Source organism: Erythrolamprus reginae, chromosome 2, assembly GCF_031021105.1.
Source record: "Erythrolamprus reginae isolate rEryReg1 chromosome 2, rEryReg1.hap1, whole genome shotgun sequence".
NCBI classification, from domain to species: domain Eukaryota; kingdom Metazoa; phylum Chordata; class Lepidosauria; order Squamata; family Dipsadidae; genus Erythrolamprus; species Erythrolamprus reginae.
The window spans coordinates 273,774,718-273,789,515 of record NC_091951.1 but is presented as its reverse complement, the minus strand read 5'-3'; the positions used below and the strand labels follow the sequence as shown (position 1 = coordinate 273,789,515).

Below are 14,798 nucleotides of genomic sequence, written 5' to 3'. Positions count from 1 at the left end.
TGGCGGGCGGCGGGCGGGCGGCGGGCGGTGGGCGGGCGAGCGGGGGCATCAGCGAGGAAGACCCAGGGAAGGTTCCTTCGGCCGCCCAGCTGCTGATCTGCTCGGCAGCGCAGCGAGGAGCCGAATCGGGGTTTCCCCTTTGCGTGGGCGGCGGGGAAACCCCGATCTTCGTCTGCTCGCTGCTGCTGCGCTGCCGAGCAGATCAGCTGCTGGGCGGCCGCAGCAGCAGCGAGCAGACGAAGATTGGGGTTTCCCCTCTGCCCACGCAAAGGGGAAACCCCGATTCGGCTCCTCACTGCGCTGCCGAGCAGATCAGCTGCTGGGCGGCTGAAGAAACCTTCCCTGGGTCTTCCCCGCCGCCCATGCAAACTCCACCATCTGCGCATGCGCGGCCATGAAAAAAGGGTGTGCAGATGGTGTTTTTACTTCCGCAACCCTACATCGCGAAAAATCGATTATCGCGAGGGGTCTTGGAACGGAACCCTCGCGATAATCGAGGGATCACTGTATATGTTTTTACAAATCATAACAACTTGCATCTTGTCTTTTCATATAATGAAGGGTTTGATTTCCCAGAGAAAATAGTAGAAAAGCAAAAAAAAAAAAAAAAAGTGTATATTAAAGGGAAGCAGAGTGATAGGATCAGTCATATTAAAATTGATTATAGAACAAAGACTACATCATATTTAATGGACTTTAAACAGCTAAATTGTGCCACAGTCCCATTTCTAACTTCTGATTAATCCAATCCATGGGTAGGGCAAAGTTGGCTCTTCTATGACTTGTGGACTTCAACTCCCAAAATTCCTGAGCCAATCATGCTAGCTCGGGAATTCTGGGAGTTGAAGTCCACATGTCATAGAAGAGCCAACTTTGCCAAAACCTGATCCAATCTAATCAGAAATGGTTCCCTTTTAAAATCACACAGATTTCAAAGAGGAAAAAAAACCTGCAAGCCCTATTTCATCATTGAAGTTAAATGCACTTAAAAATGGCTAGATCACGAGCAGAGATTAAAAATGTTGAATGCATCTAATAAGTGTTTCATAAAGTATTCTACCAAAACAATACTGTTATATTTACTTAGCCTTTCTTATCAGGTGTAATAACTAGAAAATCATCCATATATATTTAAAGCATTGAAAATTACTCCATGCAAAACTAATTGTATAAAACATTGATTTCCAGCTGCATAAACATATGTGTTCACAAGAGCTAGATAGATTTTGGATTTGATTCTTCAAAACTGTTTTGGAAAGGACATATTATGAGCTCTTTAAAGGAGGCCATGGTTTTCCCCAGAATTGTACAATTGATCTTAGCAGCTATCTTAAAGAGCTGCAGATGGATACAATGTTCATTTCTGCAGTACTTTCCTCAAATCAAGTCCAAATAATTACTGAGCCTTTTATATCTTTCTGACTTCAGTGGCACTTCTTTCAAACAACACAGTTTTGCATTTTGTTTTATTTTATTCATCAAATTTATACACCATTCATGTCACAAATGAAGTGACTCTACGAGTGGTTTACAAATAAACATAACGTTCTGCAGAAAAGAGAGACAAAGTTCAAAAGATGGAGAGAGAAACCTCAAGCCACTCCTCAAGCCACTCCAGGTTGCATACCACTCTTGGGTATCCAGGCTAGTTTACAGAGCCAGATCTTAATGCTATTCCAAAAAGCCAGAAGAATGGGGGCCAGTGTCACCTCATGGCACAAGATGTTCCATAGGCCAGGAGCAACAGCAGAAAAGGTTCTCCTCTAAAACCTGCTAGTGGAAAGTCTTTGGCCAACGAAATCCATAAAATGTCCTTTCTGCCTAACTGGGTAGGACATGCAATTGGAATAAGACAGTTCCTCTGATGGGTCACATGCCACAAAAGGGTTTTAAAGGTCAAAACCAACATCCTGAATTGAACCCAGATGCAAATTTAAAATTTAAAGCAATTTTTAGCTTGATTTGCTCATGCTTTAATTATCTGGGGTAGGCCATGACATAGAGGTTTAATTACTCTAGCTTTAGAATAATGCTTACTATATATTCCAATTGCTCCTGTTTAATTCATGAATTATACTTGTTGAACTGTAAGGAATCAGGAAGATTTTTTTTCTTTGTATGTTTGTATTGAATTAGAAATGAAGAATTTGGAAGAAGAGATAAAGGGTTATCAAATTATTATATAAAATTCAGCATAACCTTTCCCAAATAATATTTCTATATAATTGTAAACCATAGTAATAGCAAGGGAAGAACCCTGAGATGCTTATGGTGATAAGGAAAAGATAGATAGGGACAAACTGACAAGCAGACAGATAGATCTGTCTTACCACAGCTCTAGTGTACACTTCTTCCGCAAAATCAATTTTTTTGAATTCAGCCTCTACTGGATAAGTGGTTTTTTCCAACCAATTCAAAAGAGTCAGATTTCCTCGTACCCCTGAAAAGAAATACTGTGGGGCATGGATATGTGCATCCACCAAACCTGGCATGAAGAATTCACTGGGAAAGAAAAGTATGAAAAACAAGCACATCAGCTTTCCAAATGTTATTATTTGCATTTTATTAAATCCAGTGATTTCAGTAACAGTGATATTAACATTATCATATATTCATGATGATATAATCACACAAATGTTGCAGTTATATACAGTACAGTATTACATCATCATCACGATGCCTGACACAAGCATCTAAATACAGTATTTGTATTATGACATTATCATGCATCATTTTCTCCTGCTTCTTCAGAGCCCCTAATCAAATCTCACCTCGATATCTGAATATGCTTGTGGAATAATCTTAGCTTGAAATCAAAGCACCTGAAGGCTGACTGACTGGCTGGTTGGTTGTCTATCTATCTATCTATCTATCTATCTATCTATCTATCTATCTATCTATCTACCTACCCTGTTTCCCCGAAAATAAGTCACCCCTGAAAGTAAGACATAGGAGAGGTTTCGTAGAATTGGCTAATATAAGGCATCCCCTGAAAGTAAGATGTAGGAGACATTTTGTTTCGCAGCATTCCCAAACAGAACATATATAACACTGCTGTCCATAAATTGCATCCCAAAATGCTGCATCAATCAGATTTAAAACACATCCAACACGCATCCAACATGCTTGTATGTGTTTTTGCTGCAGCAGGATACAGGATACAATTCTGTAAAAATAAGACATCCCCTGAAAATAAGACGTAGCACATCTTTGGGAGCAAAAATTAATATAAGATGCTGTCTTATTTTGGGGGAAATACGGTATCTACCTACATACCTACCTACCTACCTACCTACCTACTTACTCCCCTCCCACACACACAATAACCTCTAAGGAAAAGGAATAATTACCATTTCACATGAACAAATACTATATTAACTTCTATGTGGTTAATATTGATAGATGGAATGATTGCCAGCATTATGCAAGCAGTTGGTGCTGTGTCTATATATTTATAAGTTGTATATGCATAATTGCATATGGGAAACTGGTTCTTCCTCTCATCTACACTTTCAATATCATTAATATATATATCTCATTTTCATTCAAGAACTTGATGTAATCTAAATGTGATTTACATTTCTTCTTCCTGTTTTCCCCCCTCCACAATAACTCTGTTGAAATAGGCTGGGTTAAGAGAGAATGAGTGGATGAAAGTCAGACAAGGAACCTTTGTGGGAGGGGATGGACTTGTCACTCCTACCTAATGCTTTAACCACTACAGTATATGAGCTGTCTAATTAGGAATAATATTTATACTCTTTCTTAAGTTTGAAATCTACTTTTCTGATCAACAAACTTTCAGTTTACAATAACAAAATGTGACAATAAAACAATTTAACAATGACTAAGCCTTAACAAGAGTGAGTCAGCCTAATTCCAATGATTGCAATGACACATGATTTGGCTGAAAAGGATTTGATTTTTTTTAAATGTTTGTTGGTACTGTATATGAGGGATACAAAACCTACCCACAATGTGTACATAAAAATGTGTCAAGGTGTGGAAAAGAAGAAAGGCAGGTTCAGCTTCTGCTTCTAATAAATTGTTTCACAAGGATCTACAAGCATGCTGAAATAATAAAGCCTGCTACACAATTCATGTCATCTCCAAGTCATTGATAAGGCATGTTATACAGGTAGTCCTCAATTTATAAGCATTTGTTTAGTGACAGTTTGAAGTTACAACAGCACTGAAAAGGTGACATACGACCGTTTTTCACACCTACAACTGTCGTAAGATCCCCATGGTCACATGATCAAAATTTGGATGCTTGGCAATTGGCTCCTATCTATGATGGTTGTAGTGGCCCGGAGTCATGTTATCATCTTTTGTGACCTTCTGACAAGCAAAGTCAATGAGGAAGACAGATTCACCTCACTTAAGAAATACACTGATTCCTTTAATAACTGTGGCCAGAAAGGCTGTAAAATGGAAAAAGGTTGTAAAATATTTAACAATGGTTTTGCTTAGCAACAGAATTTTTGGGTTAAATTGTGGTAATAAGTTGAGTACTACCTGTATTTGGTCTCTTCTTCTTTGCACTACACAGGTACCGTTAGCACTTAGCACTTTAGACTTATATACCACTTCATAGTGCTTTACAGCAATCTCTAAGTGGTTTACAGAATCAGTCTATTGCCCCCAACAACCTGGGTACTCATTTTACCGACCTGGGAAGGATGGAAGGCTAAGTCAACCTTGAGCCTAGTGAGATCTGAACCGCCGAACTGCAGCTAGCAGTCAGCTGAAGGAGCCTGCAGTGCTGCACTCTAACCACTGCACCACCTCAGCTTATTATTTATGGACAAAAGTTGGCTTATGCTGGCTATATTTTCACTGCACTATATCATGGCTGATTAAAAAGCTATGGGCATCCAACCTTGGCAACTTTAAGACCTGTAGCATTCAACTCCCAGAATTTCCCAGTCAACTGGCTGGGGAATTTTGGAAGTTGAAGTCCATAAGTCTTAAAACTGCAGGGATTAAATACCCCTGCAGTAGTCTGAGTGTATCAGGGCTGTTTCAAGTTGAAAAGGAAGCTCTTTTTCTGGAAACAATGGACCTGAGTGGTTTGTAAGCCTTTCAATCTTTCTAGTTACTGTAATTTTGCCTCCAGAAGCAGTAGATTATATGAGAAGTTGTGGCAACGATGCTGACTTGGCAAATTTTGGGTGTTTAAGTAAAGAATTTGGGAAGGGGGTTGTTTATTTTGCTTCTGATATTGTTTAGTTCATTTTCATCATTTATGTATATTGTATTTTTTGAGTATCTGGTGCTAATTGATCAGAACACCAGAAACTCTTAGGCTATTTAGCATGATTTTATAAATCTACATGATTTATCTTCTAGTGGTTTTTTATAAACAATTGTTGAGAAACCTTATCCAGTAATTGCCCTATTTAAAATTCACTGAAGGACACCTGACTCTTTCTTGTGTAATTTCCTTGTCTTTGTTCTTTCCTCATGTTTTGCTACAGGGCAGGACCAAGGTGTTCATTTTAAAAAGCTGTTCACTGCTAATGAAGGGAAAGTCTTTATAAACGTAAAATAAACTGTCCTAGCTGCTACATGGATTGTGCCCAAAATAAACTGCTTCAATCAAAATGCATAGTAGTTAAGAATTTATTGCAATTGTGTTCAGAATTATTATGCATTAGTTTGAGCACAAGCCCTGCAGTATAAGGCTCAAATAATAACATTTTTCTTGAAACAAAACCTTGATATCATAATTTGAATTATAATTTATTGTGCAGTAAGATTGTGGCAATTATAATATCAAGACTTCGTAACCAATACAGGCAGGCAGACTGTGCCCATCACAGGTTAATTCCTTAAGTTACATAATACTGAACCAGCTGCCTAAAAAATATTTATTTTTGTCACACCATATATTTTGTATATTATTGTCAACATTTCACCTTATGTGATTCATGAACATTCCAAAAAATATTCAGGAATGAATGTGGTCAGTGTCTCAGTGGAACATATGTAACCCATGGGGGATATATGCCAGGCCAATAAGTATGCTCAGTATGCCCTTGAGATATACACGTCCGAGAGGAAGCCGTGGGCAAGGGGGTGCCAGATGAAAACTGTGATAAAAATAAGAGCTACCAGGGGTGGAGCGGGCATACGTGATCAGAACATGAGATGATATGTACCATATAAGGGATGCGATGAAGGCAGCGTAAAAAGCTAGTAATGAGGGATGGTTCCGGGCCATCGAGATGAACCTGAAAGAGTAACCAGTGGTCTCGTAAAAGGCACCGTGGAAGGAGTTCCTATACATGGACGTGAAAAGCGGGACTGCCATGCTTTACGCTGAAGGATAGGGGATTTTTCGGGAGGGACTACATCATGGGACACCAGTTAGAACAGGATATTCGTGAGTAATTATGAATAACTAGTGGGCCTTCTCCGGGTCCCGTCAACTAAACAATGTCGGTTGGCAGGGCCCAGGGGAAGAGCCTTCTCTGTGGCGGCCCCGACCCTCTGGAACCAACTCCCCCCAGAGATTAGAATAGCCCCCACCCTCCTTGCCTTTCATAAGCTCCCCAAAACCCACCTCTGCCGTCAGGCATGGGGGAATTAAGATAACCTTTCCCCCTAGGCTTCTACAATTTATGCATGGTATGTTTGTATGTATGATTGGTTTTATAACAAGGGTTTTTAGCTGTTGTAGTATTGGATTTTTACATTCTGTTTTTTGTCACTGTTGTTAGCCGCCCCGAGTCCACGGAGAGGGGTGGCATACAAATCCAATAAATAAATAAATAAATAAAATAAATAAATAAACTAGTCACATCCCCAGACGTGCCATGCATGGGACGACCCAGAATATGAGGCAGATAGGTAGGTGTGTTGGTTGAACTGGAGTGTCTTAGTAACCATTATTATACATTAGTCTTTATTTTACTATGTATAATCCACATTAGTGATTTGCCCCACACATATAAGCCAGTATTCTATAATAATGATTAGTACGACAGATTACTATGTATAATCCACATTGGTGATTTGCCCCACGCATATAAGCCAGTATCCTATAATAATGGTTACTAAGACATTCCGGTTCAACCAGCATACCTACTTATCTGCCTCATATTCTGGGTCGTTCCATGCACGGCATGTCTGGGGACGTGACTAGTTATTTATAATTACTCACAAATATCCTGTTCCAACTGGTGTCCCATGATGTAGTCCCGCCCGATAAACCCTCTATCCTTCAGCGTAAAGCATGGCAGTTCCACTTTTCATGTCCATGTATTGTAACTCCTCCCACAGTGCCTTTTACGAGACCACTGGTTATTTAAAGCAAAAGCGACTTAAATTGTAAGGTGAATTTTCCCAATTTTTCATGTAGCCTGAGTGATGAGCTCCAAGCAGGCATCAATACTGTATTAGTGTGTGACTGTGTGTATGTGTGTGAGAGAGATATTATTTTACAATTATACAGTGTTTCAATATCATTTTTATCAACTGTTTGAACAGTTTCTCTTAAGTGCAAATTGTTTTGAGATTTCTTTGTGCAATGCATTACACAAATATTTTTAAAAGATAATCAAATGATCCAACTGATAATGAACTTGCACACAGTTTGCAAAATAATAACAGGTTGAAGCTTTTAAAAAGATGTGGCTGCTTTAATGAGTTGTGTGGCTTTTTTTCCAAGACCAAAGAATATCCCAAACACTTCTGCAATAGTTTTGATGCCTATACAACTCTTATTAAATTAGAAAGCCATAAAAAATTTAAAAATGGAATAGCTCAGGGCAGAGGAAGAGAAAGGAAGTTACATATATGGATTTATTTTTATCAACTAAGTAAAGAAGGATAAAAACAAACAAGAATCAACAGAAATAACCTTACAAACTCCCAGATTTAAGATTTAAATTCCTGCATAGTGATCCTCTTCTAATACACTAAAAGCAATTGTAGAGGTACATACAATTTCATCAATCCTATTTGGCTTTGTCCCTAACTTCTTTGCTATTATATCCAAACTGGTGCTACTGGTTGTTCTGCTTTTAAATCAACTAGATTTATAAACCACAATTTGTTCTTGGGGAAAAGAAAACTCATGCAAATAATTTCCTGAAAATGTAATATAAATGCATACTTATTACTGAGCTCTTGTATATCAGATACTTTAAATCCCCACTTCTTCATTAGTTTGTCTTGTCCATCAGCTGGTCCAAAAAATGCAATCTAAGACAAGGGTAAAAGAATGAAATACATACATTATATCATTATGTATGCAAAGTAATTTAGCAAATACAGGTACTTATTTTATGTTTTATTTTTCTTATGGTAGAAATTAATTCATATTAAATGTTTCACATTATAGTTTTTTTTTTAAATAGACAATTTTCTTTATATACGGTAACCTAAATAATATAGGATACATTGCATGTGTGTGTGAGAGAGAGACAACTTATAAATATAAAAACTAATATATTTACAGAAGACAATGTTTTATATATCTATGTATTTACTTTGCCTTCTGTAAACATTGTATTGTATTGTAATGTAATGTGTGTGTGTATGTGTTGGCATTTGCAGGCTGATATTTATAAATATTGCAACATGTATAATGCAAATTTTGCATAATCATAATTACCCTTGCTTCTAACATTTCTGGGTTTTTAGTGTCACTTAGAAGGAATACATTTACAAAATCCATTCAGCTTCCACAAAATAATTTTCACAGGGATTTGGATTCCTTTCCATTTGAGATTCCTGTTATGTTTGTACTTTTAAATAAAGGTGACCGCTGATTGGCTTAAGTCGCGGCCAAGGGAAACCTTGGCGCGAAGGTTTAAAAAAGAGGAACTCACGGCTGTTTTCCCCGCGCCAGCAAGGTATATAAGGTGCGGCTTTAGCCGGTAGCTCGCAGTCACTTCCTACCTGCGAGCTGGTCACTTCAACTGTTCCTGATTGCCAATAAAGAGCTGTTAACATTCCTCAGCCTCCAGCTTCTGATTTAACAATTCCTTCATCCCCATTTTTTTACTGAGAGTAAACCTACTGAGAAGCAGACTTGCAAACTGGTGCTTCCTCAAAATAGGAAGTAAAGAACTGAGCGAAGTCTTCTGTCTTTGGTTAATGTTATAAAAGCATATGTGAAAATTATTTTTGTCCATGATTAAATTCCCTTTGGCAGAATATGAGGACGGCAGGTCCTAAAATGAGTAAGTCAGCAACTGTCATTTTTTATTTAGATTTTTCTAACCTAAGTCACAAGCACTAATCTTCTATAACCTATAGCCTACAATGCAGAAGCAAACAATAGATTCAGACTCAATGTAAACCACTCGAAACTTGACTGCAGAAAATACGACTTCAGCAACAGAGTGATCAATGCCTGGAATGCACTACCTGACTGTGGTTTCTTCCCCCAAACGTTAACCTTAGACTATCTACAGTCAACCTCACCCCATTCCTAAGAGATCTGTAAGAGGCATGCATAAGCGCACCATTGTGCCTACTCAAACCCTGTTTTATTCTCCTATTGTCCAAATTTACCTGAACCTACTTTGCTTTTGTTTATGTTCATACCAATACCTGCTATCTTGTACATGTTTTGACTAACTAACTAACTAACTAACTAACTAACTAACTAACCCTATCGAGAATCCTTTATTGCATTTATGCTTGCTAAATTTGTTTTAAAAATATGACTACAATTTATGTTTTAAGGTTATTTATTAATATCATCTTTCCTTTTTTCTAATTATCTTCTGGTATTTAGACATCACAGAAGCCTCCTGTTTCTTCAGGAGTTTCAAACAATTCAGTAATTCTACTGCTGGGAAGATTTTAAAGTAGATTGCAGTCTGGATGCACACTGCAGGATGAGGACATTTGGGGCATTGGAGGAGATTAAATATTTCTGGTAGGCAATGGCTAACATTCAAGAAATGCATTTCCTTCAACTTTTCTATCTATAGTACTTCCTAAACCCAAATTACCTGAGCAATGAACTGGGTGGAGTGGGGACAAAAAGGACTTTAGTGGAGGGAGAGAGTGACCATGGGCAGAGTGACAGCGTACAGGGGCAATGTCTTCCATTGTCTCACAGAGGTGACTTTGTTGCTGGAAGAAGAAGAAAGGCCTTCTGAAGCGGCATAGATCTCATTGACTCCAACTGGAAAAAGCCTTCTGCACTGAAGATAAGAGTATCATGCATTCATGCTGTTCTGAATCTCAAAGATGATGGGCTTTCAAACATGGAGATAGAGAGAGGAAGAAATACCTCTCAGTCCTGTCATACTGAATTAGGAAGGAGGAAGAGGAAACTTCCCTTCACTTTCTCCATCACAACACCTAACCTATTTAAAAGTTTGAAACTGTTGGTCAAAAAGGAGCCCAGGATCTGTCAAACCCAAGGCAACCACCCATTTAGATACCCCAGAGGTTCCTGGTAAGCCATGGAAAAGGCAGGATGTAGCAGTGGTGGATTTAAACTGCATAAAATGGGATGACTTAAGCCTTATCCATTAACTTCAGTCACTTTATTCTAAGACTGCAAACATGATACTTGTTTAGCCCTGTGGTAGTCAAGTATTAACAATAACAACAACAACAACAACAACAGAGTTGGAAGGGACCTTGGAGGTCTTCTAGTCCAACCTTCTGCTTAGGCAGAACACCCTACACTACTTCAGACAAATGGTTTTCCAACATCTTCTTTAAAACTTCCAGTGTTGGAGCATTCACAAGTTCTGGAGGCAATTTGTCCCAGTGATTAATTGTTCTCACTGTCAGGAAATTACTCCTTTGTTCTAAATTGCTTCTCTCCTTGTTTAGTTTCCATCCATTGCTTCGTGTTCTACCCTCAGGTGCTTTGGATTGGAGAATAGGTTGACTCCTTCTTTGTGGCAACCCCTGAGATACTGGAACACTACTATCATATCTCCCCTGGTCCTTCTTTTCATTAAACTAGCCATGCCCAATTCCTGCAACCGTTCTTCATGTTTTAGCCTTCAGTCTCTTAATCATCTTTGTTGCTCTTCTCTGTACTGTTTCTAGAGTCTCAACATTCTTTTTGCATCGTACTTTCAGTTGAGGTGAAATCTATAACAAGCCTAACACCAAGGATGTTTTCCTCTGGGCTTGTGGTCTGTTCCTGTCATTGGTCATCTAAGTATACAATATAGCTGGCAGCACACCTGGCAATTTCTTGTTGCCACTGTTTAGTTTTCTAAAAGTGTAAAAAAAAAAAATCATGTCTATCCTTGACCTCTTTTTGACACAGAGTTCTTGTTTGTTTAGAGCTAATCCTACTCCTGATTGAAATCAATTAATCTACAGTTACAATACTTTCACTTTCAACAGGTGTGGCTAGATATGTTAGTTATACAGTGGACCTTCAGAAGATGAGTTTAAGCATTCCTTGTAGACACAGCCATTAGTTCAAATTCACAGACACAGTAATAGTGATGAATTAAATATATTGTGACATCCTATAGATCAGTAACATCTTATTGTTCATCTCAGTACAAATTACCATATGCTAAATTTGGAACATTCTGAAAGAAGATACAGTATTTTATCTTTGAATACAAAAGACATTGTGCAAGTAATTCCTGTAACTGTGGAGTACTTAATGTATTTCAGAGATGCTCCTCCCTCTAACACCTGGGGAGAGCCAACTAAATATACTACACCAGCTGTACTCTCTGCCACCAGGAACATTTGGATCTCAGTATTGTTTGGGATTTCTTTAACCATGTCTGTTTTCATTTTCTTTATGGTGTAAGCTGCCAAGAATCTGGACATACTCAGTCATTCTATCAATCAGATACATAGAGACTTTCATTTATCTCCTATTCTTTTTAATAGCACTGCCAACTAAAGTATCCTAAAGGAAGCTATTTACATTAAATATTTTATATTTTAGGTATCTAGTTTTATTTATTTTATTGTAAGCCACACAGAGTCACATATGTAAAATGAATCTATGAATCAAATAATATTGGCATGATTCCACATGAGCATTGTAGTTATATAGCCTACACATACATTCAGATCTTTTGATAAGAAATTAAAATAATCATGTAGTGCAGAAATATTGAAGTAAATGTAGAAATAAAGTAAATGTTGAAGTAAAAAAAAATAATGCTCTGATTAAATACAAATTTCATAACCAGAAAAAGTAAAATAAAGATAAACATATACAATAGCACCAGATGGTAACTGTTGAAAGCAGGACTGTTGTCATGGAAGACAAGCTGCCAATGCTATATTTATACCACAGCATTTTTCTAATAATGTTATTACAGAACAGCATAAGTACAATAATGTATTTGTTATGCAAATATCATTTTATAAAGAAATCAAATGCATATGTCCCACAAAGACTAGAGTTGCTAAAAACAAATTGCAAGGCTTGGTCAATTGGATCAACTTTTTCTTTTGTTTGATAAGTATACATTAATCAGATGATAAGGCCAAGATTAGTTCATTAACCAATATACAGTACATATAAACATAATCTGATTTTTCAAATGTTCATCCATTGATGTATCATAGAAAACCTACTCCAATAGAAAAATGTGCCTGATGCAAGATCATAAAATAATGTCTCTGCTACTACAGCAGTCATCTGTTCAAGAGCCAGTTGCTTTGCATTCCCCCAAATTGCTGAACTTGAATGAACTATAAGATTGTGTAAGATAAAGATAAATAAACTGAAACAAAAGTTAATTATGAACCATCTAAAGTGTACAAGCATTGTGCAGGCAAAGGCATATATCTTTGGAATGGAAAAGGTAGCAATCACCCTAAAGTTAGGATATCAGACTAGAATAGTGACAGAAATATGAAAGTCCAATTTTAAATTATTACTTATACTAAAGAAAAGATGGACAGGGAAAGGACATGTTGGAGGAACCTAGAGAAAAGTGTGACTTACAGTAGGTATAAGAAGTTAAAGTGATTTTATTTCACTATACCGATCAGTACTAGTAAATAAATAGATAGTAAAACCCTTTACTATTGATTCGTGCACACATATGCAGAAGCAGCCCGGATTGGTGGGTGGGCGGAGCTTCCCACCGCTGGTGCTATTGGTTCTTAGAACTGGTCTAAACCATGAGCAACCCACCACTGATGTCTATATTTCCTGATTTCCTGCCTAAACAGGGGTTTGGATTAGAAGAACTCCAAGGCCCCTTCCAACTCTGTTGTTTGTTTGTTTGTTTGTTTGTTTGTTTGTTTGTTTGTTTATTGGATTTTATATGTTGCCCCTCTCCAAGGACTGTTGTTGCTATATTATTATTGTTGTTGTTGTTGTTGTTTGTTATTGTTGTTGTTGTTGTTATTATTATTATTATTATTATTATTATTATTATTATTATTTAGGATATTATATCAATATCAGTTCATTGCCTTACTGGTGTATATTTGAATTAAAACCCAGTAATAATATTGATTTAATCCCAATTATTGAAAGTTGTCTTAAATGAAAAGCCTTCCTTTATCTTCCAAGACTTTTCCAACTGTCACATGACAAGTATTCTTCAATAGGATATTCCATTCATATATGCAGAAGTTAGGTTCAACACACTGAGTAAATCCAAAGTGCAGTTTGTCTTGGTTTAGTATGCTGTATATATGTACCCATGTACCCACACAATGTTAGATAACATTGAGAATATCTTGGAACACTGTGTGAACCCTGCCACAGTTGTTTCAGGTCATTTATCTACAAAATGTTAAAAGGCAGTCAAATATTCAGTTCAATTGAGTTCAGTGAATGTGTTCTTGTATAGTACAGGTAATTCTTGACTTATGCCCCCAATTGGAACCACTGAATAATGCTCACTTTTTCTGAGCTTTTTTTGCCATGGTTGATAAGCAAAAAAACTACATGGCCATTAGGTGAATCCAGCGTTCTTACTAGGACTTCATCAGAAGCTAGTTGGAAGAGTTACAAGTGGTGATCGCATGACTCCAGGACACTGCAACTATCTTAAATACATGCTGATTGCCGAGTGCCCAATTTTTTATCATATGACCATGAAGATGCTGCAACAGTCATAAGTGCAAGGAACGGTTATAAGAACGTGCTGCTGAATGGTTACTAAATGAATGGTTGTGATTCAAAAACTATCTTTAGGTACTTGTAGCTAAGCATAAGGTTTTCAAATAAGAAAAAAATGAAACAGATTATAAAAGTCAAAAATAATTATCCACGTATCTCCTATTTAATAGCACTGACGAATGAAAGTTCTTGCATTTTCATTTTTATGGCCTGTTTTTATTCAAGTGAAGAATGCTGAGTAATAAGGACATGAGGAAATACAGCTATGGCTAAATACATGGCAAATGTTAACTGAATTAAAGGAACCATCACACAGGGCTGTTATCCATCCTTCAAAACAAGATATGAAAGATGCAGCTTCTTACTCCAGCCAAATGTGCATGAATACTACAGAAGCGTCCCCCAGTCTGTCTTGTGTGTGCCTGTGTGTAGATGCACAGGGAGCCACTTCACTATACATATAGAGACAGCCAGGAGCAACTTTGTTTGTTTGTCAAATATGTACAAGATAGCAGGTATAGGTATAAACATAAACATAATCGAGGTACAGATAAATGAGGACAATAGGACAGTATGACAGGGACGTTAAGCACGATGGTACGCTTATGCATGCCCCTTACAGATCTCTTAGGAATGGGGTGAGGTCGACAGTAGACAGTCTAATGTTAAAGGTTTTGGGGTTGGGGGAAGAAACCACAGAGCCAGGTAGTGAATTCCAGGCATTGATCACTCTGTTGCTGAAGTTGTA

At 37.5% G+C, this 14,798-nt stretch overlaps 1 protein-coding gene across 3 annotated transcripts in view; it reads right to left on the bottom strand.

The window, feature by feature from the left end:
- The window catches only part of GDA (guanine deaminase), a 62,958-nt gene that overhangs the window by 31,834 nt on the left and 16,326 nt on the right, over positions 1–14,798 (bottom strand). For all 3 annotated transcript variants that reach the window (XR_011558315.1, XM_070742665.1, XM_070742664.1), the window contains 2 exons: positions 8,123–8,211; positions 2,331–2,502 (listed from right to left, as the gene is read on the bottom strand). Coding sequence is in view for 2 of the 3 variants with exons in the window: in XM_070742665.1 (XP_070598766.1) it covers positions 2,331–2,502; positions 8,123–8,211 (261 nt within the window). In the remaining variant the exon portion in view is untranslated. The remainder of the gene's footprint in view (positions 1–2,330; positions 2,503–8,122; positions 8,212–14,798) is intronic.